Source organism: Macrotis lagotis, chromosome X, assembly GCF_037893015.1.
Source record: "Macrotis lagotis isolate mMagLag1 chromosome X, bilby.v1.9.chrom.fasta, whole genome shotgun sequence".
Lineage (NCBI taxonomy): Eukaryota > Metazoa > Chordata > Mammalia > Peramelemorphia > Peramelidae > Macrotis > Macrotis lagotis.
In genome coordinates this window covers 140,905,873-140,932,570 of record NC_133666.1, presented here as the reverse complement: position 1 = coordinate 140,932,570, position 26,698 = coordinate 140,905,873, and the positions used below count along the sequence as shown (strand labels likewise).

At 38.4% G+C, this 26,698-nt stretch overlaps 1 protein-coding gene across 1 annotated transcript; it reads left to right on the top strand.

Moving 5' to 3' along the window:
* Positions 1–6,132: 6,132 nt before the first annotated feature.
* Positions 6,133–25,107, top strand: MMD2 (monocyte to macrophage differentiation associated 2). Its single transcript, XM_074203425.1, has 6 exons — positions 6,133–6,216; positions 10,167–10,327; positions 13,600–13,674; positions 15,586–15,687; positions 22,202–22,271; positions 24,838–25,107. Exons 1-6 carry the CDS (start codon positions 6,139–6,141, stop codon positions 25,039–25,041), a joined length of 690 nt encoding a protein of 229 aa, XP_074059526.1. The 5' UTR covers positions 6,133–6,138; the 3' UTR covers positions 25,042–25,107.
* Positions 25,108–26,698: the final 1,591 nt, after the last annotated feature.

Sequence of the window (26,698 nt, the reverse complement as noted above, 5' to 3'; positions counted from 1 at the left end):
TCCTAACAAAAACTGGGGGTCAGGGAACCTGAGTAACTCAATCAAGGTTGAATTGACAGGAAATAGCAGAAGTGGAATTTGAAACTAGGGCAGACTGCCCTTTCCATTGTACTATACTGCCTCCCTTTGACTGTAAATAATTAATACAATCCTCTAGAAGCAAAGCATCCTGCTCCCCGGATAGTGCTAGAAACACAATGGCTAGATTTGTTTCTCACAGCTCTCTTTTCAATATTCCATAGTGATTGTCACCATTAACACAAATGGTATCTATTGGTATCAGTCTTCAAGGATTTGAAAGGATCTCAGTATACCAGGGGTTAGACTTATTCTGCTTGATTCCAGAGGAAACCACACAGGAAAAATAAATGCAAATTACAGAATCAGATTTAAGCTTGGTATCCTGAAGAATTTCCTTACAGACATAAAATAGATGGAGCTACCCTCCCTAAGTGGATTACCCTTCTCTAGAGGTCTTCAAGCAGAAACTGGATGATCATTTGTTGGGGGAGATTGTACAGAAGGGTTCTTAACTTTGTTTGTGAGTCAGATATGATGATAATATGCCTGCTCTCTCCGTTGCTGAGGTGAAGTCTGGTGGATTTCCTGAGCTCGGGAGTTATGAGTGGCAGTAGTTAAAATTGATTGGCTATCTACATTAAATCTGGTATAGTAAGTCCCTAGGAGCAAGGGGACCATTAGGCTGTCTAAAGGGAGTGAGCTGACCTAGTCTAGAAATGGGGCAAGTCAGAGCTCCTCTGATGATCACCAGTATGGTTGGGCTCATGATTAATAGCAGCTACCATGAAAGATGGAGACTGAATCTCCAAAAAACATAAGATTCCTTAAAATTCTAATCCAAGTGCTTTCACTTGGATCCTTTCTCAGTGTTTTGGATTTTTTTTGATCAACATTAATGACTGAAGGAAATTATAAACTTCAGTAAGAGGTAAATAAAAATAAAGATTCTTTTTTTCTTTATCATCTAAGTTCATGTACACTAAAAATCCATGAACTCTAGAGTAAGAACCCCATGTTATAAAAGGAATTTTTGCTCAGTAATAAAAATGCACATGTCCTGTCTTCAAGAGGATTATTTTATTTTATTTTTAGTTTATTTTTAGTTTTTTGCAAGGCAAATGGGGTTAAGTGGCTTGCCCAAGGCCACACAGCTAGGTAATTATTAAGTGTCTGAGGCCAGATTTGAACTCAGATACTCCTAACTCCAGGGCCAGTGCTCTATCCATTGTGCCACCTAGCCACCCCCAAGAGGGTTATTTTAAAAGATTAATAATATAAAGTAATAGGTGCTAAGAGACACATGCAGTAAGGGCTATAGCTTCAAAAGGATAGCTTACTTTTTATGTCACTTTCTTCACGACAACTCTATAAAGAAGACAGTACAAGTTTTATTATTCCATTTTACAGATTAATATAATGAGTCTTTGATTAAGTGACTTATTCATGCAACCTGTAGTATTGGGGTTAGATTTTGAATGCCAGTCTTTTCTGATTTCAATTTAAGTGATCTTTTCACCATACCACACAAACATACTACTTCTCAATTCAGGAAGAAATCTAACTTGGGTCATGGAACACCCAAATCTTCATTCTTTACAGTATCATTCCTTAAGATGTCACAATTCCAATATTAGTTTCCCATTTATTAAATTACATTACAAGCACTGTGGTTTAGTGGAAAGAACACCAATTTTAGTCATAAGACTTATATTTGAGTCCCTGGTCATATGTTACCTTTGTAACTATCAGCAAATTAACTTCTTTGTCCATTTGTAAAATGGGGATAATGATACTTGTTCTACCTCTCCCAGAATGGTTTGTGGTTTGTTTTGTTTTATTTTTTGAGACTGAATCTCTCCCTTGCTGGAAGTGAAGCAGCCTCTCAGGAACCAATATCCTTACTAATTGGCATGGAAGTTTGACCCACAGCATTTCCAGTCCAAGCCAGTTCGCCCTTCCTTTGGCAGTCTGGTATTCTCATCCCTGCTCCCAGGAGTTTGCCATATTGGTGCCAGACTTAATGCAGACATCCAAGCAGTTTTAGAACTACCTGAAATTCAGACTCCTCAGGTCAAACAATATACTAGCCTGTATATCATCGCACAGAACTCCTCAAAGAGGTGTAAGGAAAGCATTCTGTCATCTTTCAGTGACTGTATAAATATGAGCACAGGAGCAAAACTGCAGAGTTGGAGTCAAATGTGAGAAATGAACTTTGGCTGTTGCCAGCTTCATTTGGTTTAGAATAGAGAGATTATTTAGTCAAGGCCAGAGCTCAAAAACATATCTGGTATAATCTTCAAACTGGTATATCCCTTAGTGATATAGATTTTTCCTCATGTGGGAGAAAGTTCAGGCACAAATGTTGATTAAAGCTAAGGAATGATAGAACGTTGTGGTTACAGTGGTCTGGGTCCGAGCATTTTCTCCTTTCTACTTCCATTGTGTGTATGTCTTGGCTGTTGATCACTTTGGGAGAAGTTGGAAATACAACTTATATTTCTGGGTGTATATTTGTTCCCTTGATGTCTGTGTCCTTTTGTGGTCTCTTCCTGTGCTACTTGGAGCTCAACAGAGAGAAATAAAAGTGATGATGCCACATGTCACAGATTCAGTCTGATGCTGCTGCTTATTTGATATTCATCTGCTGAGATCACTCTCCCCATCTAGAGAGGATACTTGACATTGGGCCCCAGAACATGTCAGATTGTCAGCTTCTTAGTGAGATTGAAGGAAGTTCCTTAATATTATCAACAACACCTTTTCAAATCATAGCTTACTGTGAGCTACTTCTGGGTAAATTTTTGTAGATAACCAGTTCCAGCCAAGGTGAAGACTTCCTAATGAAGTAATCTGCCCTTGGATGCCCTGCCTTTAACTATCTTCTGTCCCCTAGATTTTACATTGACTTCATTTAAGAGGCTACAATTCACTTTCTATATAATTAAATGGCTTTTTGTGTTTGTCATAACCAGCTCTAGAGTCTAGAGACCTTAATAGAGACCTTAATAAGATTTGGGGTGGTGAGCTGCTAGTTACATTGCCTGCCCTTTGCCATCACCATACACTATAGAGTTATTAATTATCTAAGGTTCATTGCTGAATTAATAATCCATTCACTAACCCCAATTAAGTCAAATGCTGGACCTGGGATCTGTATGGTCTTTAATCCTATGAACCAAGAGCAGATAAACAATATCTAGCAGGTTTAATGAAGGTAAAGAAAGGGAATAAGAAAAACAAAGGGAGTTGTAGAGAATAAGAGAAACAGCAAAAAACAAAAGAGAAAAGGGAGCACATATGGTAGAGAGGGTTGAATTACCAATAAGAGTTGTTACAGGTGACTCTCTCTCCAGTGCCATATGTTACTTCCTCCTAGGTTAGGTTAGGATATGAATGAGTTGGTCAGCCCCAGAGAAACATCATAAAGGGAGACCTATAGTTTACCCAATCAGACTTTTTAAAAGGAAAAATTAAATGACATTGTGAACAAAGCAAAATTCTGTTAAGGGGCAGCTTATGGCATGTGAGATGTGATTATAATAAGATAACGAGATTGATGCTTTTTAAGAAAAAAGACATAATAGAATTTGTCCATACAAATAAGAGAAGTCTCATTCTGAAATACCCCCCTAGAGAGATACCTATATTTCAAATATACTCCCATTGTTCAAAATGCAGTTGGGACAGCCTCTTTGATAGTTGACTTCAGAGGTTTATTAGTGACAAACTAGGATGAGGGTAGATATGATTTTAAGAACAAGAGACAGCGAAGTCAAGCAGTGGGAAAAGATATATTATCAGACTTCAGGAGAATTAAGATGATGATGATGGTGGTGATGATGGTGATGGTAATGATGATGATGGTAGTGATATGATACAACAGTTTTGTCTAATTTTCTTGTGACATTTTCATAAGGGAAAAGTTCTAGCAATGTTCTCAGTTATGGCAGCATCATGGAAATAAGCATAAACTCTCCCAGCGTAATGACTTTGAAGATGAAACTTTCTGAGTATCTAAATATAGCATAGAACAGTAAAAAGATTACTAACTCTGCAGTTACAGATCCTGGAGTCAAATCCCACTTCTAATGTTCACTACCTGTGTGGCCTTGGGTCTTAGCTTCCTTTGATCTTAGTTTCCTCATCTATAAAATGGGGAGAGGAGTACTCTAGATATTTCTAAGAGAAGTTCAACTTAAGATCTATGATCCTATGCATGTTTGTTTAAAAATCAATCACACTGGCAGGGGGGAGGCAGGCAGCTAGGTGGCACAGTGGATAGAGCACTGGCCCTGGAGTCAGGAGTACCTGAGTTCAAATCCGGCCTCAGACACTTAATATTTACCTAGCTGTGTGGCCTTGAGCAAGCCACTTAATCCCATTTGCCTTACAAAAACTAAAAAATCAATCACATTACTTTATTATTATTCTTCAAATATCTGAGGAGTTTTATACCTTGTAGAATTTAGCCAATGGATTTGACCAAAGAGATGTAATGGCAAAGATAGGGATCTAGGCAGGAATCTTGCATATGGGAGCATTTGAATGTAAAGAAGCTCAAAGGAGTGTTATAGGATTATATTTTCAATGGCATGAATCGCCTGGGTGTTTCCTCTTTTCTGTTCTTGCATATGTGTGAGCCCCACTATCTGCTCCCTTGAGAGAATCTTGTTAGAAGTTTGGAGAATAAAAGTCAAGGGAGAGAATAAAAGAGAAAAGGGAAGCACAGATAGACAACACTGAGCATACCAGAGGGACAAACTATACTAGATAATGAAAGAACAGAATAACCAAGGAGAACTCTGGAGCATCTTACAGGATCTGGGACTTGGGATGCTAAGTTGTTTGCCTTGGAATTCAGGACAGAAGAGATTGTTAAAGCCAGAGTAACCCCAGCCTCCAAGCAGATCAATAATCCTGAGAGCTGTTGGCTTCTGAGTGGATGGGGGAAGTAAGAGTAGAGCTACTACTTGGTGCTTGGGGGAACCCGTATGCTGTGACGTCAGGTCCAAGAAGTCCCACTGTCATTATACCGTGTGGATGGCAGAGATGTGTTGGAACCTAGAAGACTAAAAGAAGACTCTCATCTCAGTACCAGGAGCTTCTGAGCAGGCAGGGATGAAATGCCATAGAGCATGCTGCTGCTGAAGGATTCTTGAAATTCAAGGTACGTATTTGAAGGGACAGCAGGGAAGATGAGAATGAAAAGGAAGGGAGAAACAGGCAGCTTGGTGTTTTGGGAAGAGGACTGATCAGGAAGTCAGAGGACCTGGCTTCCAGGCTTGCCTTGACTGTCTACTATCTGCCTGACCTTGGGCTCATCTGTCACTTTACTATGAGAGTCAGTTTCCTCATCTGGAAAATGGGGATAATACTGCTTGGGTGACTTATCTCACAGGGTTGTTGTGAGTGGGAAAATATTTTTGTTCTCTGCTACCAATAATTTGTCTTTTATATACAAAAATGGCACAGTGAATAAAGCACTGAATCTAGAGTCAGAAGACAAGTTCAAACTTTGCCCCTGCCCACTAACCTCAACTTCCCTGTGCCTCAGTTTCTTCCTCTGCAAAATAAAGGGATTGGTCTCTGAGGTTCTTCCATTTTTAATCTAGGCTCCTGTGACTCTACTAGCAACTAGGACAAGCTCCTTTGAATTATTTACTTTTTTGTAATTGTTTTCAGGAAAGATGATAGATTTGCATCAAGCAAGCTAAATTCGCCTCAAGCAAGCTAAACTACTCCATTCTGCTCTTTCCTTTTGGCATGTTTTTGACATGTATTTGAAAGATGGCTGGTGACCAGGGTTAGGGTTGCAGTTCTGTGACCATCAAACATGGTAAAATTACCTAGACTATGTGGGCATGAGGCAAAGATTTCATTAATCATGGATGATATAAAATCTCCTCACTGTGTGACAGATGTCCAGAAGAGACACCTTCTGAAACGATACTGGCATATAATGAATTTCAAGTTCTTTTTAATGCTTAATGATTGTGCTGTATGTTAAACTGTGCTTCAGTCCCTCAAATGATCAATGGCACATCTTCAGCCTCTCCAGCTTATTATGTGTTATCAATGGAGTTTACTAGGGTTTTTGTTTTTCATTCTAGGTTCATGAATCACAGGGTTCCGGCCAACAAAAGGTACCAGCCTACAGAATATGAACATGCGGCCAACTGTGCCACTCATGCTGTGAGTTTTCCTTTTTCATTAGTTAGGAATTAGAAGGAACAAGATCTGTCAGACTTTTTCCAGTGTGCCCTCTTCATGGATAGGAAAGGAAAATGTGTACATCAGGCTCCCCAGACATAACACTACATTTCAAAAGGAGGGGACTAGTCATGGTGACCACCATAAAGATAGGAACCATAAGGCCATAGTGGACCAGTGGAGTTCATCTGGTCTTTTTTGGTTCTCATCAGTTTCAGAGAAGTCAGTATAATCTTATTGTAAAGATGAACCCAGGTGAACCCAGGCCCAAGAGAAGCTTTGTTTTGGGTGGCAAAATTCTAACACAATGAATTTCTCAGAAAAGATCTTGATTTCATCCATCCGTGTTTAAGGGAAGAAATTATTATTATTATTATTATTATTATTATTATGTTTTTGCAAAGAAAATGGGGTTAAGTGACTTGCCCAAGGCCACACAGCTAGGTAATTATTAAGTGTCTGAGGCCAGATTTGAACTCAGGTACTCCTGACTCCAGGGCCGGTGCTCTATCCACTCACCATCTAGCCACCCCAGAAATCATTATTTTCAAAAAATTGAAATATACTCTTCAGGATGCTCACTCTTTCCCCTATTTCTGGAAAAATGAAATATTCCATTTTCATGGCAGGAGATAGGAGTCCATCATGGTTGGATCTATTTGGCTGAGAGTTAGGGAAAAGTCAGCAATATTTCTTCACAGGATGAATCCTTTTCTCTGATGATGGTTATTGGTTCTGGTCTCCTTTCATCTACAGTTTTACCAAATGTTTGACCAACCGTGCTTGCAAGAGTGTATTTCTTACAGTTGGAATTCTTGAGCTTTCTTAACATGCTTCTTTGAATTATTTGCCTGTCCATGCTACTGCTATTACCAATGTAAGTCCCTTGTTGAATTTGGGTCAATTGAATATCAAGAAAATGGTTCAAGGAATCATAGATGTTAGAGCTGGAAAAACATCAAGTTTAGCCCTTTCATATTACACATGAGAAAATTAAAGAAAGTGAGGTGACTTGCCTAATATCACAAAACTAATAAGAGGTGAATCTAAGATATATAACCAGGTCTTTTCAATACAGTGATCTTTTCACTATGCCATTAGGGAAGGAGGAACCACAGAAGGAGCTGTTTCTTTATAATTAAAAAAGGGGAGGATTCCACATTTTTTTTAAAAGGCTAGTAATTAGAATACCATATGGTTGCGGTCCAGATTGAAAATGAGAACAGGATCTGTTTTTAAATGCATCATTCATTTTACTTGCCATATCATACAATATTTCATAAACCTTGCCTAATTCTCTTTTCCTAGGAGACAGATGGATGAAAGGACAAACAAGTAGGTAGGTAGATAGCTGATAGTTAAATGGATGGATCTTAGGGATGTAGTGTTTTAAGTTCCAGAATAAAGACACTATAGTAAATGTAAGTAAATGCCTACCTGAGATAATGTGAACCACAATCACAAAAATTATATTTGTATGGTGTTTGGGGAGATTCAAGGGAGAGATGTTCCAAAAATACAAGATGTTTGTATTTAAGGGAAGGTTGGGAAAAGGGTATTCTAATCTCAATTCAACGTGTATTGAACAATGTATTATCTCTAAGACACTGATTGGTCAATAAGTATAAGATATAGTCCTTGACTTTAAGAAGTTTACAATCTAATTATAGTGACAATATGTTCACATATAACACTAGTACAAAAAAAGTCTAGAGAAACAGACACTTAAATGATGTTTAATAATTCCATATACCTGTATGTAAAGGGAATTAGGTGGCATAGTGCATACATGAATGAATTTAGAGTCAGGAAGATCTGAGTTCAAATCCAGCCTAGTTGTTGTGTAACCTTGGGCAAGTCATAACTTTTTTTGCTTCAGTTTTCTCATTTGTAAAATGAAGACCATAATAGTACCCACTTCCCAGGGATGTTATGATAAAGTTCATATATATATATATATATATATATATATATATATATATATATATATATATATGAAATCATCTATCTATATTGCTTCATTGACCTTAAAACATGCTCTATATGCTACTTACTATTATCTATTTCTTTCATATTCACTACTTCAACATAATACAGTGAAATGAGATTCTGGAATCAGAAGACCAAAATTCAGTTCCTTATCCTCTTAAACTTACTGCTTGTCTGAACTTGGATAACTCACTTAAAATGAGAGGATTTGAACTTCACGGCCTCTGAAGTTCCTTCCATCTTTAGAATAAAGATACTCTAACTCTTGTGAGATATAAAAGTTGGAGAATTCAGAAGATCAGGGTTTGAATGCCAGATCTGCTGCCATATCTCTGTGAAAATTTAGTGGTATCACTACCCTTCTCAATATCTCCATTTCCTTATCTCCAGAGTGGAATTAAAACTATCTAAAACTATCTACTTTACAAGGTTGTTGTAAGGATCAAATAGGAAAATGGACGTGAAGCACATTGTAAATCATAAATACTATACAAATAGAATAAATCAAAAATACTACACAAATAGAAATATACTATTATTATCTTCATTAACAGATGAAAAAACTAAGCCATTTTGCTAGCTAGGGTCAGAGTCATACCTGGGACCCAGAAATATTAACTTTAAGATGACTTCTTGTTATGAAGGATGCTCACTTGTTCATCAAGATGCTCACTTTTCCCCTATTTCTGGAAAAATGAAACATTCCATCTTCATGGCAGGAGATAGGAGTCCAGCATAGTTGGATCTATTTAGCTGAGAGTTAGGTAAAAGTCAGCAATAATTCTTCATGGGATGAGTCCTTTTCTGTGATGTTGGTTGTTGGTTCTGTTACCCATTCACCTACAGTTTGTAGAACCAACTGTGTAAGGAATCTTGTGATTCTTTTAAAAGTTTTAAGTTTCCTTTACCTTACTGAGAGACTTGAGTCTCCTTTTCCCCAGCTACAGAGGGGCTGATCCCTTACCTCTAAGGGTGGCAGACTTTGAGCTTTTTTATTTCCTTATTTTACTGGAATTCTCTCTTCCCAAAAATGAGGTAGGATAATATTAGCTACCCCCATTCTAGCCAACTGGTCAACAGTCATCCTCTTAAGATTGTTTCAAACAATGATTATGAGAGAAGGGGGAAAAATTGAAGGGTTTTCTATAACATTAAAGGCTTGGAATAGATTATTTCTAATCTTTTCTAGAAAAAAAATCAATCCATTATTTTAGCAACATTGTGGATAGAAAACTGGCCTCAAAGCCAGGAAAACCTGGGTTCTATTAGAGACCAATCCCTGACATATGTTTACTAGCTGTGTGATCCAGAGCAAATCACTTTATGACCCAGGCATCATTTTACTGGGCAGAATGGTAGATTACTGACCAGTGATATGCTATTAAAGAACATGCCTGAATGTGTTTTTTTCCTTCTTGACCTAGGTAAATCTTTAAGAATATAAGTTGCAGGGGCGACTAGGTGGGGAAGTGGATAGAGCACTGGCCCTGGAGTCAAGCATACCTGAGTTCAAATCTGGCCTCAGATACTTAATAATTACCTAGCTGTGTAGCCTTGGGCAAGTCACTTAACCCCCATTGCTTTGCAAAAACTAAAAAAAAAAAGAATATAAGTTGCTTGCTTGAGCAACTAGGTGCCACAGTGGATAGAGCACCAGCCCTGGAATCAGGAGGACTTGAGTTCAAATTTGACCTTAGATAGAATAATTACCTAGCTGTGTAACCTTGGGCAAGTCATTTAATCCCATTGCCTTTAAAAAAAAAAACCCAAAATGAATGAAAAAATTTAAGTTGCAGAGAGGGGCCAACCTTTATTGATAGAGGAAGTTGTTTTAACCAATTCCCACCACTGCTCCCACTCTATCAAGGACTGAGTCTGAGATAATTGGCTTGCATGCATGACCCATCTGTTACAGCCAACTGAAACCCATTCTCCATTTCCAGTTCTGGATTATCCCCAGCATCCTTGGCAGTTCCAACCTTTACTTTCTATCTGACGATGACTGGGAAACGATTTCTGCTTGGATCTATGGTTTTGGCTTGTGTGGCCTCTTTGTTGTCTCCACAATCTTCCATACCATCTCCTGGAAGAAAAGACACCTCAAGTAAGGCAGCATCTTTTCTTATAAGAAAACAAAATGGATAGGAGGGGACAGGGAGGTCTTCCCATGAAACAGTATCCTCTCCTCCTTAGTGTCGCTTGTCTTTCTTTCTTTCTTCCTTCCTTCCTTCCTTCCTTCCTTCCTTCTTTTTCTTTCTTTCTTCTTCTTCTTCTTCTTCCTCCTCCTCCTCCTCCTCCTCCCCTTCCTCTTCCTCCTCCCTCTCTTTCCTCACCCCCTCACTTTTTCCTTACTATCTCACTCCTTTCTCCTCTCTCTCTGCTCTCTCCCCTGTCCCCTCTACCTCCTTTCCTTCTCTCCCCCTCTCTTCTTTTCTCTCCCCTAACTCTCCTGGCACTCTTTCCTTTCTCTTTCTTCCCTTTCTCAATCTTCTCCCTCTCTCCCCCATCTTTCTCCCTCTATCTTCTCTTCTCTTTCTCTGTTTCTGTCTCTCTCCCCTTTTCTCCCCTCCCCTACCCGTGTTTCTTTCTGTGTCTTTATCAGTGTCTTGTTCTCCCTATCTATATTTTTATGAATGAATCATGGGGTTCCAAGAAGGGGAATGCTGATAAATGTATAGCAACCAGCTCTACAAAATTCACTACAGAATTTTTAAGTTTTATTTGTATTATTAACATGAAAATCAGTAAAAAAAAATCAAATCCTGATTTGTAGCATTTGACAATTTCTGAGGTATGAATGCTCACCCTGAAGATTTGAAAATCAGCTCACAAAAGGTAGTACAGGTTTGTTGTAGCATACTCCTGTTTCCATCCTATAAAAAATGTCAGTCATTTGAGATTATTTTGTATGATGTTTGATTTTGGAGAGGCAGAGATGGTATAGAGAATTATCTGGGAACCAGAAGACCTTGGTTCTAGTCTTGCCTTTGACATATACTGCATGTATGACTCATACTGGGCAAGTCTCAACCTTTTACTGGTTTAGATAACTCTCTTAAGAGTCTATGTTTCGGGGTGGCTAGGTGGCACAGTGGATCAAGCACTGGCCTTGGAGTCAGGAGTACCTGAGTTCAAATCCAGCCTCAGACATTTAATAATTACCTAGCTGTGTGGCCTTGGGTAAACCCCATTGCCTTGCAAAATATAAAAAAAAAAAAGAGTCTATGTTTCAGACTGTCAAATTGCTTTCTGTGGTAGGTGAGGGGAGGGAAGCAAGATTAGGGGAAATATTGTAAAATTCAAAATAGATGAAATCTTTAAAAGGTAAAAAGAAGATTCTATGTTTCAAAGAAGGTGCAATGGTAGAAGAGTTTAATTTTTCTAATGAAAATCCAGTCCCCACCCCATCCCTCATATGATCTATTTACTTATATGGGCACTTGTTTCTCCCTTGGAAAAAAAAGTAAGCTTTTTGAAGAAAGGAATTGTTCTATTTTTCCAATTGTAATGCCATTGTCTAGCATTAGGTGCTGAATAAATACTTGTTATGTTGAATTGAACTATTGTTGAGGTCCTCAGATGACCTGGAATTTCAAGACTGGAAGGGAGAAGAAAATTTAGATCATGTCACTGCCTTACTCAATAAACTTGAGTGAGTTTCTATACATTACTTTTAAGATGATAAAGTCCTCCCTTTAGTATTTAAAGCATCTTACAACCTGGTCCTACTCTACCTTTCTAGCCTTATAACCTTTTACTATCCTACTGTGACATACATTTATTTCACGCACTTCATATATTTACACACTACCTATGTTTACTGAATTAAAAATAAAACTTTGTTTTATTATGAAAATAGTTTTGCCCTCAGACCCCCCCCCCAAAAAAAATAGTCAAAGGTCCCTTATGGGACCACGGACCACACTTTGAGAACTGGTGCTTTAGATGGTTGGTAGGAGCTGCTGCTCTGTTTATTTATATAACTCTATGAAGAGGTATACAGACATTATATCATTTAATACTCACCACCCTTTGAGGGAAGTATATTATCACCCCCATTTTATAGGTGACGAGAGTCACATGATAGAGAAAAGAAGAATAAGCATTTGTTAAATGACTACTTTATGCTAGACACTATACACAAATATTATCTCATTTGATCCTCACAGCCACCCTTGAAAGTAGTTGCTATTATTATCTCCATTTTACACTTGAGGAAACTGAGTCAGATAATGGTTCTGCGACTTGCCCCAGGTCACATAGTTAGTAGGTATCCAAGATTGGATTTGAGCTCAGTTCTTTCTAATTTCCTGATTGTAATTATACATGATTTGAAGGACTACTCTGACACTTATTAGGTCTATGATTCTAGGCAGGTCTTTTGACCTTTCAAATCTCTTGTTTCTTCCTCTGGAAAGTGAGTAGAAGACTATTTGTACAACTTAAAACAGGCCTGTTTTGAGAAAAGTGCTATTTGAACCTTAAAGAATTACAGAAACATAAGCTATTATTTTTAATCAACATTTATTAAGCACCAACTATTTGCCAAGTAGACATCTAGGTGCTACAAATGACAGAGTACCAGGCTTGGAATCAGGAAGATTCCTGAGTTCAAATCTCAGCTCTGACACTTCCTTGCTATGTGACCTCAAGCAAGTCATTTCACCCTGTTTGCCTCAGATTTTCATCTATAAAATAAGCTGGAGAAGAAAATGGCAAACCCTTCCAGTATCTTTGCCAAGAAAACCCCAAAATGAGGTCATGGAGAGGGGGCAGTCCCCTGCAGCCCACCAAGTTGAAATCATGATATATAGCTCCCATGTAGTTCTGTAGTGAGGGAAAAAAGCACCCTGGAGGGAATGCTAAGGGGAGTCCATTCCCTGGCAGCCAGTCATGGGAGAAAGACCCTTCATAGGGAAGCAGAATAATGAGAGTCTGTGGTTAAGTTCATTTGTTGTCTCTCAAACTTTTTATAGCACACCTTCAAAGCAGGCTGGCTTCAATAAACATGAATAATAATATGGTAGAGAAAAATCAGTACTCTATTGTTTCATCTGAAGAGGGAATCTTTGTACTTTCTGTTCTTTTGTTAGTATACATTATGTAATTTGACAGATACTATAAATGGTCTATTTTGACATAGAACTATTTAATAGTCTATAGTAGAATTTTTTTGGGGGGGAGTGAGGGAGATTGGGCTCTAATTTGGATTTTCCTTTCATCAGGATGAGAATTTCCCCCATATAGCCCCTGGGAGTTCTGCTTCCCCCTTCAGAGCCCTTTTTATAACCCCTGTAATGCAATTTCTCATGCCTGGGTTTTCAGCTGCATTATTCCTCTCTTGCCCATACTGAACTGTCCTTTCTCTGCTCATAGGATGGTGGAACACTGCCTGCACATGTTTGACAGAATGGTGATCTATTTCTTTATAGCAGCATCCTACGCCCCCTGGTGAGTAGAGCTGGGAGTTTCAATCTGGTCCTCCAAGGCCACTGTTCAAGGTTTTCTTTAAAGCATCACAATTTTTTAAAAATTAAATTGGAAACAAATTTAATGATTTCTGAAGTAAGGAAACCATGGAGTTCCAAGATTCCATAGTACAGAGCAAGGTGTATGTGTATATGTTTATATATATATATATATATATATATATATATATATATATATACACACACACACACACACACACACACACACACACACACATGTAAATTTAAATTTATTCCCCCCCAACCCCATTTAGTAACTTTGACTTGAGCTTTTGGGTGGGAAGCAATGAGGAACAGGTTGGAAAAAGTTATATTTGCAAAGAAGGGGTAGAAAGGGAGGTTGCTGATTAATATAATTGATAGTTGAGAGCTAAAATTATACTAGTAACTTTACTGAAAAATCAGAAAGCCTAATTGGTTTTGAGATTGTTAAACAATACATACATTTCCTCTAGCTCCCTGCTACCTTCTGTTTCAACTGTATGGAACACTTGGATATAAAATAGAATTCTTCATGATAGTGAGTCAGAAGGTCAGGAAATCATATGAAAATAGGCTGCCTCAGTTGTGGCTAGAGAAAGAGAGCTGACCTAGAAGTCAAAAAAGAACAGGGTTCATACTTTCTAGCACATACTGGTGAATAACGCTGGGGAAGAAGACCTTAACCCCTCCTGTAAGAACAGAATTTATGGAGAACAGTCCTGCAGAGGGAGTTTCCTCATATGGAGATTCCCAATATTTATAAAAACCACAAGTTCAGTCCTTCTCACTATCAAAAGTAACAGAAAGAAGATAAACAAAAAAATCTAAATATTTTAAAAGGATTGATTAGTTATGATATGATAGGAAACTACCAGATAGCAGCTGTGGGTGAGTTGTCTACCTGCTATGCTCTTATTTGCCCCCACCCACCTCTCCTGGTACCCTTCCCAAGAATAGGTCATATGTGCCTCCTGAGTCTCTGCTGTCCTCTCGATTGAAGAATGCTTCACCATGATTGCCATGGACACCTTTTGTGGCACTTTGATCCAGGTACAAAAATTCCTATTTAATGAACAGGAGAAGAATGAACTGTCTCATGCCATTTCTCTACTAAGGCTTTTTAATCTCGTGGTTTTTTTCCTCCCCCTTGATTGAATGTATGCATTTTGAAAACAGGGATTGTTTCTTTTTTTGCCTTTGCTCTTTCATCAGGAAGAATTTTGAGAGGGTTGGGTTGAGGAAGATAAGGTCTTCAAGGGAGCAGTCATTGGGGGAGGGCATAGAGAATGGAGTATGAACATTCACAGCAGGATGTTCAGAATTACTAGGATGGGGTGAACATGACAGGGAAGAATTATGTTAATTATTGAGGAATGAATTCAAGTAGGTTATCTCTGACTATAGGATTTGGGCTTGAGTGCCAAGCAGCTTTAGGAGATTGGAACAGGATGGGGGATAGGGAGCATGCCAGGATAGAGCAAGATAATGAGAGAGTATCTGAATACATAGCACAATGCCATGGACATGGTAGACACTTAAGATGTGTATATTGATTGATTGAATGAATGAAAAGGCATTTATTTAAGCTTTTTCTTTTTAATCTATCAAGCCCTATGCTAGTTGGCCACTATAATCTATGGTGAGCCTAGACATAAGAGACACATTATTGAAGGATATGGACATCCTTTGAAGAGTAGGTAACTCTTCAAGGGTCAGGAAGTTTCCCTAAATATACCAGATTTTCAAAATAACCCATTCTAGATTTACTACTGCATTAATTTAAACAATGGAAAGTTTATCACTTTATAAAGGTAAAGGTATTATAAAGGTAAAAGCTCTATCCTGACAGGAGAAACTAAATTTCTCACCTCCAGACTTTCTTGTCCCTTAGGCTTAATCTCCGGGAGCTTGGTCCCTGGGCCTCTCACATGCGCTGGATTGTCTGGATCATGGCTTCTGTTGGGACCATCTATGTGTTCTTTTTCCATGAACGGTGAGCATTGACTATGGAAGTATGGGTGGGGTTTGTTTGCCTGAGACAAGGTAAAAATTCCTTTTTTAACCTCTGGGATCCCTGTCTGAGTAGGAGTTACTTGGGGGGAGGGGGGGTAGTCCTGTGCTCTCACCATTAAGTTAAAATCCATGTCTTCAAGGTAGCCTATGCTAATCCTATGAGATGACCGTGTAACTATAGATGGGCCAGCTCTAGAGACCCATCTGGTGTTCAGGATCACAGTTCTGTGGTTAATGTGTGTGTATGAGTATGTGTGTATGTGTGTGTGTGTGTGTGTGTGTGTGTGTGTGAGAGAGAGAGAGAGAGAGAGAGAGAGACAGAGACAGAGACAGAGACAGAGACAGACAGAGACAAACAGAGAGACAGAGAAAGAGAACCAAAGAAAGTCCTTGTCCTCAAAGAGCTTATATTCCTAAACAACGACAGGTATACTAATAGGTATACTAGAATGATAGCTGAGGGACATTTTGATTTAGAAAGTTACTTGAATCAACCCCTTTTAAAAACAATGCAGAACTGATTTGAGTGTGGGTCCTCAAAAAGGAGGAGAGGGCAAAGTGTGTCTCCTTCCATTTCTGTGAAATATAGCTGAGACCTGCCAGTGATGGTGAGTAAGACCAGGCAGCTGCTGTCACTCATCAGGACAGAAAGGGATGGGCCATAGCAGAAGTTTCAGAAATCGATGGGTTAACTTCTTTGGAATTCCAAGAGGACTTTGTATTCCCCTGAGGGTTTACCACTGATATGAGTCTTGGTTAGTCTTTCTATTTATGGAATTTTCCTCTTTTTTTCCACTTATTGTTCCTTGTGGAAAATTGAGATGTTAGATAACATGACCAAAGGCATATAGTATCTCATAGTTCCTGACTTGCCTACTGCTGGTGCCTATATTGTTGTTCATCCTTCATTCTCAGAGAGGACCAATGCCATCACAAGGGTAGTGACTTGTTTAAGACAGGCAAAGCTACACAGAATTACTAGCCCCGCTCTCTCCTCCAGAGTTATCGGAGTCTAGTGGCAAGATAAAAGACAAAACGACTTTAGTGCCTGTAATAATGATGAAAATAATAAGAGGCAGTTAGGTGGCACAGGGTAACTAGCATCAAAATAGAATGCCAGAACTAAAGTCAAGAGAATCTGAATTCAAATCTAGTTTCAGACACTAACTATGTAACCCTGGGAAAGTCACTTAACCTTATATGCTTCAGTTTCTCATCTGCAAAAAATGAGCTGGAGAAGGAAATAGGAAACTGTTACTCCAGTATCTTTGCCAAGAAAACCCCATTTGGGTCATGAAGAGTCATACACAACTGAAACAATTCAACAACAACAACAACAATATAACTCATAGTTATAGAACTCTTTAGGCTTTATTAAGTGCTTTATTCAGTACCCATGAGGGAAGCAGTACAAATATTATCACCCCCATTTTACAGATGAGAAGGCTTTAGACTAAAAGCCTGAAAAAGGGTAAGTGACTTTTCCATATTCACACAGCTATTTAGTAAGCTGTGTGGAGCTGCAACTTAAACCCAGATTTCCTGACTTCAAATCCAATGTTCTTTCAATTATACCTCACTGCCTTTCATATACCTTCAGTTATAGCTGTATTTGTAGATTTTGTTTTGTTTTGTCCTGGTTTTTAACTGGATCTGTGATTTTTATTGTCATAGGAGTAACTGATTATTCCCAGTAAGGAATTCAGATCAGTGCCTGGACTAAAATTTATAATTTTAGAGAACTGCCTGGGACCCTGAGAGTTTAAGTGACTTGCCTAGGGTCACACAGCCAGTATATTTCTCAGGCAGGACTTGAATCCAGGTCTTAGTGACTCTGAAGCAAGCTCTCTCTCATTAAGACACACTACACATATAGATGGAAATACAACAGTCAATTACTCAATTTATTTTAAATGATTTCTTAATCATTTGTTAAGTACCTCCTATGAGCCAGGTCCTTTTCATTAAGTGAAACAGTTTATATCTTCAAGGAGCTTAATTTTTAAAAATGTATATACATGGCATGTGTATGTATGTGATGGCATACATAATAGGGTATATATACAAAACAAATACAATGAATCTTTAGGAGGAAAAGCAGTAGTATCAGGAAAGAACAGGAAAGACTTCATTCAGAAGGGAAATTTTAGCTTGTAAGAAATCAATGATTCCAATAGGCAGAGATGGGGGAGATTGAGCATCCCAGACATGATAGACAGCCTGTGCAAAGACACAGAGATGGGAGATAAGAAAGTTGTACGTAAAGGGTATATAAAACAGCAAGAAGCTATTTTACATAGCCAGCATATGTGTATATGTATATGTATATGTATATGTATATGTATATGTATATGTATATGTATATGTATATGTATATGTATATGTATATGTATATGTATGTGTATGTGTATGTGTATGTATATATGTATATGTATAACAGAGTAATAGACATTGACCTTAGAAGCATTTGATTCAATGAGCCATAAATGTCAAATGGAAATGTTTGATATATATATATATATATATATATATATATATATATATATATATATAATTTTCCCCCCTCTTTTTTTTTCAAGGCAGCTAGGTAATTATTAAGTGTCTGAGTCCAGATTTGAACTCAGGCCCTCCTGACTCCAGGGCCAGTGCTCTATCCACTGTGCCAACTAGCTGCTCCTATATATATGATTTTTAATAGAAAGTCACTGGTGTTTATTGAGTAGGGGGTGATATGGTGAGACTGATGATTAAGAAAAATCACTTTGCTTGCAGTTTGGAGGATGGATTGGAATGGAGAGAGATTTAAGGAAGAGTAGGTTATTGAAATAATCCAAGTGAGAGGTAATGATGGTCTAAATTAGGTTGATTTTGGTTTGAGTGGAAATAAGGGAACAGTTATGAAATTTGTTGTGAAAAAAGAAATGAGAAGTTTAGTAACTAATTGGATAAGTGGGGAGAAGCAGAATGAGCAGTTAAGAAGGATGGTGGTGGCCTGACAGTATTTTGGATATTCAGAAGAGGTAGATTTGGAGGAAAAGACAATGAGTTCTGTTTTGGACATTGAGCTAAAGTGATCTATAGACACCCAGTTTGAATGGTGAGAGATTGGAGTTGAATCTGTAGATCTGGGAATCATCTTCATTGACATAGTAATTAAGTTCATAGGAGCTTGATAAGGAGAGAGAGAGCATAGTGAGAGAAAAAAAAAATGAGTATTCATTTCACAGGATAATTCCATTATGACATTTCTAGTTTGGGTTAAGTATTTTGAATTTTAATCTATCTCAATCTGGCTAATGCCATTTCAGGATGAAACCTTGGAGAACACCCATAGCTATGGGGAATGACACGGAAGATGATCCAGAAAAAGAGACTGAGAACAAATGATCAAATAGGTAGATCAGGAACTAAGAGAGAACAAAATCATGAAAACTCAGAGTCAAGAATTGCCAAAAGGAGAGAGTAGTCAACCATATGAAATGCTACAAAGAAGTTAAGAATGGGGTGGCTAGGTGGTGCAGTGGATAGAGCACTGGCCCTGGAGTCAGGAGGGCCTGAGTTCAAATCCAGTCTCAGACACTTAATAATTACCTAGCTGTGTGGCCTTGGGCAAGCCACTTAACCCCATTTGCCTTGCAAAAAACCTAAAAAAGATGTTAAGAAATGAGGATTAATAAGAGCTAACATCGATGTAGCCTTTAAAGCTTGTGAAATGCTATAATCTGTGTTAACTCATTTGATCCTCACAAAGGAGGTACCCCCAGGAAAATTAGTTGCTATGATTATCACCAAGGTTACAAATGAAGAAACCAAGGCACAGAAACGTTAAATGACTTGCCCACAGTATGAGGCAAAACTCAGACTCTGCAAATGACTCCAAATTCCATTTTCTCTCTACTGCACCCAGGTAGTTATGAGAAGTCAGTTTGATAATTTGGTAATGAAGCGATTATTGGTAATTATAGAGAGAGCAGCTTTAGTTGATTGAGTTCAGAAGTCAGATCACAAAGGATTTAGATTAGAATGAGAGGAGCTAGAGAGGCAGCATTGAATGTGGTCAGTTGTTATCAAGAAGTTAGACTGAGAATGAGAGATAGATACAGGATAATTGCTATTACAGAAGGCAGGATATAAGCAAGGTGTTTTGTTGTTGGGTTTTTTGGTTTTATAATGAAGTGATCCATAAAGAGCTAGCAGTCAGGAAGAGATTAAAGTCTGGAGCAGGGATAATATTGCTGGGGAAGAATCAAGGTTGCTTATAAAGAGGCCTTGGCCAAGAAGAATAGTTTCTTCATCAAATTGGAATAAAGAAAGTTTGGGGGAATGATGTCATAGGTCCCCGAGATGAGGAGAAGAAAATGTTAATGGCCTAAATTCTCTCATAGATTCTGAGGTGAGGTTCTCAGTTAAGAGGTTAGAGAAAGGAGGAGGTGTGCAAGGCTTGAGAAGAAAAAAGGCTTGGAACAGCAGCTGTGCTGAGTGGGATAAAAATTCAATTAGGGAGGAGTAAAAGGTTTCTTTGTTGCAGTAAGAACCTAGGCTGAGATTAAATAACATACATTTGTAGTGGACCCAGTCTGCACAGGACCACATGACTTTTTTGCAGTTCCGCTCTTCATTGCCATGAATAGGAACCGAGGAGGATGACAGTGGGAGTAATCCAGGCTTAGGGTTTGGTAAGGTAATAGCTAGTTTCATTGTATCAGACGCAAAGTAGAAGTTCTTTAGAATTTTAGTGTTAGCAGAAGGAGGGGGGACTGACTGAACACTCATTTCACAGGATGATTTCTTTACCACAGATATTTTCAGTATGGATTAGACATTTTGACTTTTAAGCTCTCTGAATCTGGTTCATACTATTTCAGTGAGGTTTTTGGTTGTGATTTTGAAAAAGTAGCAAATAGGAGGAAACTGAGAGTTTACTTATACAGAAATGGAGAAGAAACTTTGATGTGTAGGATCTTTAAATTTAGATGTTTATTTAAGTAGATAGAACTCAAGAGTATCCCATGATTCAGAGAAGACAGAGGACCTGGTTCAAATCCAAGCTCTGGTGATTATCACCTATGTGATCTTGGGTACTTAATTTCTCTGAGCCCTGGCTTCCTTATCTGTTAACTGAGAAAGGCTAAATTGTCCTATAACTATATAAAGCTATGATCCTATAAGAAAGGGTGATAGAGACAAGAACTAGGGTGACCTTTCTATCACTCAACTCAGCAATCAAAGGTCTGCACAAAGAAAGATTAGATTTTCAAGGCAAATGATTAGATTTTTTTCCCTCTATACTGAACTTTAGAAAACAGGAGAGCAAAGAGTCAAGGATACAACTGGCTTTCTGGAGAAGACTGAACATACAGGATCTAGACTTTGGGTTCACTGCTCTGTAGGCCCCACAAGAAGATGATTAGGACTGATGAACTAGCAAGAAGTATCCCTCTTGGTCATTCCTCTAAGGTTCAGGACAACTAGGCTGTCCCACATAGAAATATTATAGGAAAGTGGATCAGTTGGTTGTGTTTTTTATTTTTTATCCAGAAGGGAGAGTGGTTTTACTTAACTGATTTCCTACTTTTGATGTCACAGAAATTAGGAGCATCAGTTAACAAGGTTGCATATAGAATGGAACTTACCAGCAAGAAGATTCTAGATATGAGGAAAAGGAAGAAGGGGCAGGTAGGGCAAAGAGGAAGGAAATTTTTGAAAAAAAAACAGATTTTTTTTTCAAATTATTATTTAAGTTCAAGGTTAAGACAAAAATGTACAAAAAAGTTTCCCTTTTATTTTGTTAATATATATATAGTGAATATAATATATATATATATATATATATATATATAGTGAATTGATTTCCAACAATAAGACTTTAGAAAGCTTTCTTACTCTTATTTTGTATCAGATTCTGCTGGCAATTACATTGGTTTTTAAATGAATAAAATAAAATACAAGATTACAAAAGAAATTAATGATATTGAAATTGAATTGTGAAAATATGTTTTTAAAAAAGTTCATGGACACCCAGGTTAAAAGACCCTGACTCAGAGTCAAAGGATGTGGTTTCAAAACACATCTTTGACACTCAGCACTAGTATGAACCTTCTCTGGGCCTCAGTTTCCTCATCTGTAAAAGGAAGAGGTTGAACTAGATGGACACTAAAGTATCATAGGCTCCAAATTTATGGTTGGAGGATCCTATTTAACATTTATTAAGTTCCCAACCTACTTCATAAAGAAAGGCAGGAGTTTTGGGACAATACTTACATTTCTTTGCCCAGACATTTATTGAGCAAATCATCATTGGCAAAGGATTGCTCATTTGCTCATAACAAATAATACTCAGTTGGAAGATTAGAAAACCTGTCAAGGAGATAAGGATGAAAGAGTTGGGTTTTCTGTTCTTAATTGCCTCCACCTAGGATGTCATCACCATTAGATAGTAGGAAACTTTATACCAAAATCTGAAATTCAACACTAATCTTGTTCTTCCATACCAGATACAAACTTGTGGAACTGCTCTGCTATGTTGTGATGGGGTTTTTCCCAGCCCTAGTCATCCTCTCTATGGTAAGTAACTCCTGCCTAAAGGAAGGTCTCATGTTCTATCATTGATCTGGAACTCATTAAAACTATTCAGAAGGGGGTGACCAGAATATAAACATTTATTGCTAACTAGAATTAACTGACCAAGACATACAAGTTAATCTCTATTTTTTCCTTAGTTTTAATTCATGGTTAGACAGTATGGACTGTGTAGTGAATACAATCTAATTTGAGAGGCTACACCAAAAGAAAAAAAATGATGCCTCTCCTGCCCTTAGTTGACTTTTAATACAGGTTTCCAGAATCCTCAAGCAGGAAGTTTGTCTCTCTCCCACAGCTAGAACAATACACGCCCAAGAGGACCATGTCCCTTACTAAGAACCTTCTGTGAAGCAGAGGATTTCTGGGACATATGTATAAAGAAGGAGGGGGAAAATCATGAAACATACTTGGACATGTGGATTGCATATACACATGGCTTTCCTGCCATCCCCACCCTCCCACCTCCCTACAGAGGATCTGTTATACATTTTGTGGATACTGTCCTTTCATATATTGTCCTCTCAAAAAAGTCTGACAACCTCAATCCCCATTCCTATTTCTCTTGGAAGAGTTAATAGTTTTCTCTAATGAATCAATTAGCAAGCATTTATTAAGCACTTAATATGTGAGGCATTGTACCAATCCCCAAGAATGCAGAGAAAGATTAAATACATCCCAAAACTCAAGAAGCTCACTTTCTAAGAGAGAAACAACATGCAAATAACTAGCACATGAGAAATAGAGTAGATGGAAAGTAATCTCAGGGGAAAGACATTAGTCTTGCAGAGATGGGGAGTAGTAACTCATCATTACAGTGGAAACCCTCATCACTGATAATTACTGAAATAGACTGCTGGTAGATCTATCTGCCTCAAGTCTCTCCCCTCTCCAATCCTTCCTCCATTCAACCACAAAAGTGATTTTCCTAAAATGCAGGTTCCATTCAATAAACTCCAATGACTTCCTATTGCCTTCAGGATCAAATAAAAATGCCATTCAAAGCCCTTCATAACCTTGCTTCCTCATCCCTTTCCAGTCTTCTTACACCTTATTCCCCAATATGTACTCTTTGATTCAGTGACATTGGCCTCCTGGTGCAGTTGTTGTTTGTCCTTCACTCTTATCAGAGAGGTGATGGTGAATTGGTTTCAAGTTAGGGGAGAGCTGTGCAAAGCTATTGGGTCTCACTTTCTCCTCCAGAATCACTTGAATCAGGTATGGATCAGGACAACTAGAGATGTTCCCTGGATGCAGTGGGAGATCTTTGTCAGGTCTCAATTTGTCTGAGGTCATGACCATTCAGTAATTGAAGCTAGGCAAAACAGAAATGAAAACCCTCAGGATTTCTGGCCAAAAGTAATAAATGCTATTTTCATTGGGCTTGGCCTGAGACCTACTGTTGGCCAATCAATGAGAGTTCATCTCTCAGCTCAAGAACATTTTCTCTGGTTGTCCCCGATGCCTAGAATATTCTCTATCTTCTTTTTAGACTACTGACCTTCCTGGCTTTCTTTAACTAAATTTAACTAAAATTTCATCTCTATAAAAATCTTTTCTCAATCTCTCTCACTTTTTTCTTTTTTTCCTATTTATCCTGTTTATATACAAAGCAAGCTACATTTTTGTTTGCCTATTGTCTTCCCCATCAGATTGTAAACTCCTTGAGAGTAGGGGCTGTCTTTTAACTCATTTTGTATCTCCAGCCCTTAGCACAGTGCTACGCATATTTGAAAACTGGAAAAGTTCTCCTGTTAAAGGTGGGTGTGAGCTAAGTTTTGAAAGAAGCCAAGGAACTCTTTGGATATACATTGCTCTCACTGTAGAAAAAGACCAATATTCCTACTTAAGGATCTCAGTATCCTGTCTTCAGGATCAGCTCCAAATTAAAACACCACTGAATATGTTTGGGTATTACTTTGAAAAATATATTATTAAACCTTAAACAACATTGCCAATTAGAGGTGTTTTCAATTGTTTATTTCTCTGTATATTATGTCTATAACTGTTTATTAGTTATTCCCTCTAGGTCCCCTTCTCTTTGTCCATTTTTTTATGTTCTTATTTTTTATGTTCCTTTTATGTGACTGAAGCTAGGGCCTACACTATCTTTTAGTTTCACATTGTTTCATATTTGTCTTTCCATATGTTTTTCTGTTCCTTTAAAATCTGGAGTTACTTTGGGGAACAATTTTACTGGGGGATTTCCAGCCTCTCTTAAGGCTGGAAAAGGGAGGTGAATTTCCAGCATCCTTTGATCCCCTTACTTTTAACAATTCTAGATAGAAGTGCCTTCTTTGAGAATATGGTAAATGCTTTACTAACTTAAAGCCTATAGAAATGTGAGTAATTTTTATTGTAGCTATGCCCCTTTTAGGGGCAACTAGGTGATGCAGTGCATAAAATGTTAAGCCTAGAATCAGCAAAATCTGAGTTCAAATTTGACTTCTATGTGTCCCTGGCCTCTGATGGATTTCAGGCCTGGCTTGCTTCCCTGCCCCTCCATTCCACTATGCTACTGACTTATCCCCTCCCCTCCTCTTGCTGACAGCCCAACACTGATGGAATCTTGGAGCTCATGACTGGAGGAGTCTTTTACTGCTTTGGGATGGTGTTCTTCAAGAGTGATGGGAGGATTCCCTTTGCCCATGCCATCTGGCACCTCTTTGTGGCATTTGGAGCTGGAACCCACTACTATGCCATCTGGAGGTATCTCTACCAGCCCAACAAACTGGAGTCTAAAGTGTCCAAATGAGATGTCTGAGAATCTCACAAAGCGCCTGATGCCCTTGGAACAGAGTGTTAGAGGAGATATTACTGGGATGAGGCCCTGCTCAGAGGTTCCACTGCTGGATATTCTTTTGGATGGGTCCCAGGTCATGGCTAGTAGTTGCCAGAGACCTTAAAGTTCTCTGGTGCATAAAAAAAGGTACCAGAAGGCTTGATTTGGAGGGCAAAAAATTGATTAGATACTTTATGCTTTATAGAAGTGTTCCATAACAAAAATCAACATTAATGTCTTCAGGAAAGGGAAATGATCTCTTTCTGGAAACAAAAGGGCATGGCAGGCAAAAACTTGGTTCACAAGGTCCTGAAAACCTTTAAAATGACAATTATACTCCTCTAGGGAGAAAATCAGCCTCTGTGTGTGCAAGATCAATCAGAGCCCACCCTTTTTACAACCTGGCTGCTCAAACTGCCCTACTAAAGAACCAAACCAGACACTTTCAGGAGTGGGAAGTTGACCCTCTCTGGAACCAGGCTATACCCAGTCTAAACCATTTAAGAGTGAATTATTTCCTTTCCCACTCCCTCCCTTGCTTAAGTCCTTTTCAGATCCTAGGCTCATATCCTAGGGTATATACTGACATGGTCCTTTCTACCCTGACATTTTAGTTGTGTTGGGAAGTAGCTGGAGGGAGATTATATGAAGGAGCAGATTTAATCTCTAGATTCAATCTGCAGGTGGATCAGATGACTTCAGCAACAAAAAAAGACACTTTGTGCTATTGGGAGATGACTTGAGGGGAAGGGTCCTTAACCATTTCACCAGAAACCCAGAATTGGAAAGGCAATTTGGGGGAGGAGAATGAGCTTTATTTAAAACTGTCTTTACCATTCCCAAGTCCCAAATGAGACAAGAGCAAGTGGTGAATGATTCTCTTAATGGATGGGGCAGGAGTTAACTGAGAGGCATTTATAATACTCAAATTTTTTTTCCTTGTCCCCAAGTGACAAAATCTGATATTTTAAATTAAGAAATTGGGATTCTTTTCTTTCCCAAACCCCAAGTTTCCCAGAGGAAAATCCCATCGATGAATGTAAACAAGAATCCTGACAGAACTTCTAGACCAAAATCTCTTAAATCCAAAGACCATCCAGACTGAAAATGCTTCCAATAATACCAACTGGTAATATCTCATTCCATGGGCTGGGGTTCTATATGGATGTAATACCTCATGTGGCCACTAGAACAGGGGCATCCTGGCATAGATAAGTGTGCTGAACTTGCAGCCAGGGAGACAGAGGTTTGAAATCAACCTTTGATAATTTATGGCTCTATTATCCTGGGCAAGTCACTAAACCTTTATGTGCCTAAAGCTACTCTATAGGGGCTATTTTCCTAAGTAACTGACAGGTTGTGATGTCTGTTCATGGAGGTTCCACTTTGACCATCACAGCCCCTCCTGTCTACTTCAGGGCTTCTAGTACCAAGAAGTAGCAGGAAGCATGGACCCAATGCATTGGAAGACCTGATTCTAAAACACCTTATTCCCTACAGAGTTCAGAATGAACAAAGCCTTATACAGTGTTTAATTAAACTTGAATACATTCCAGGACTATTTTAGGGTTCCAGGCTATGGAATTCCTTTGGTCTAATTAGTATTAAATACCTTTGACCCTTCCATAGA

What these genes read in the sequence shown, in the direction of transcription:
- MMD2 (XM_074203425.1), top strand. Translation starts at nt 6,139, where the DNA reads ATGAATCACAGGGTTCCGGCCAACAAAAGGTACCAGCCTACAGAATAT. An exon ending in TGGAAGAAAAGACACCTCAA is followed by an intron (nt 10,328 to 13,599) that starts GTAAGGCAGCAT and finishes CTCTGCTCATAG; the next exon opens with GATGGTGGAACACTGCCTGC. An exon ending in GTGTTCTTTTTCCATGAACG is followed by an intron (nt 15,688 to 22,201) that starts GTGAGCATTGAC and finishes CTTCCATACCAG; the next exon opens with ATACAAACTTGTGGAACTGC.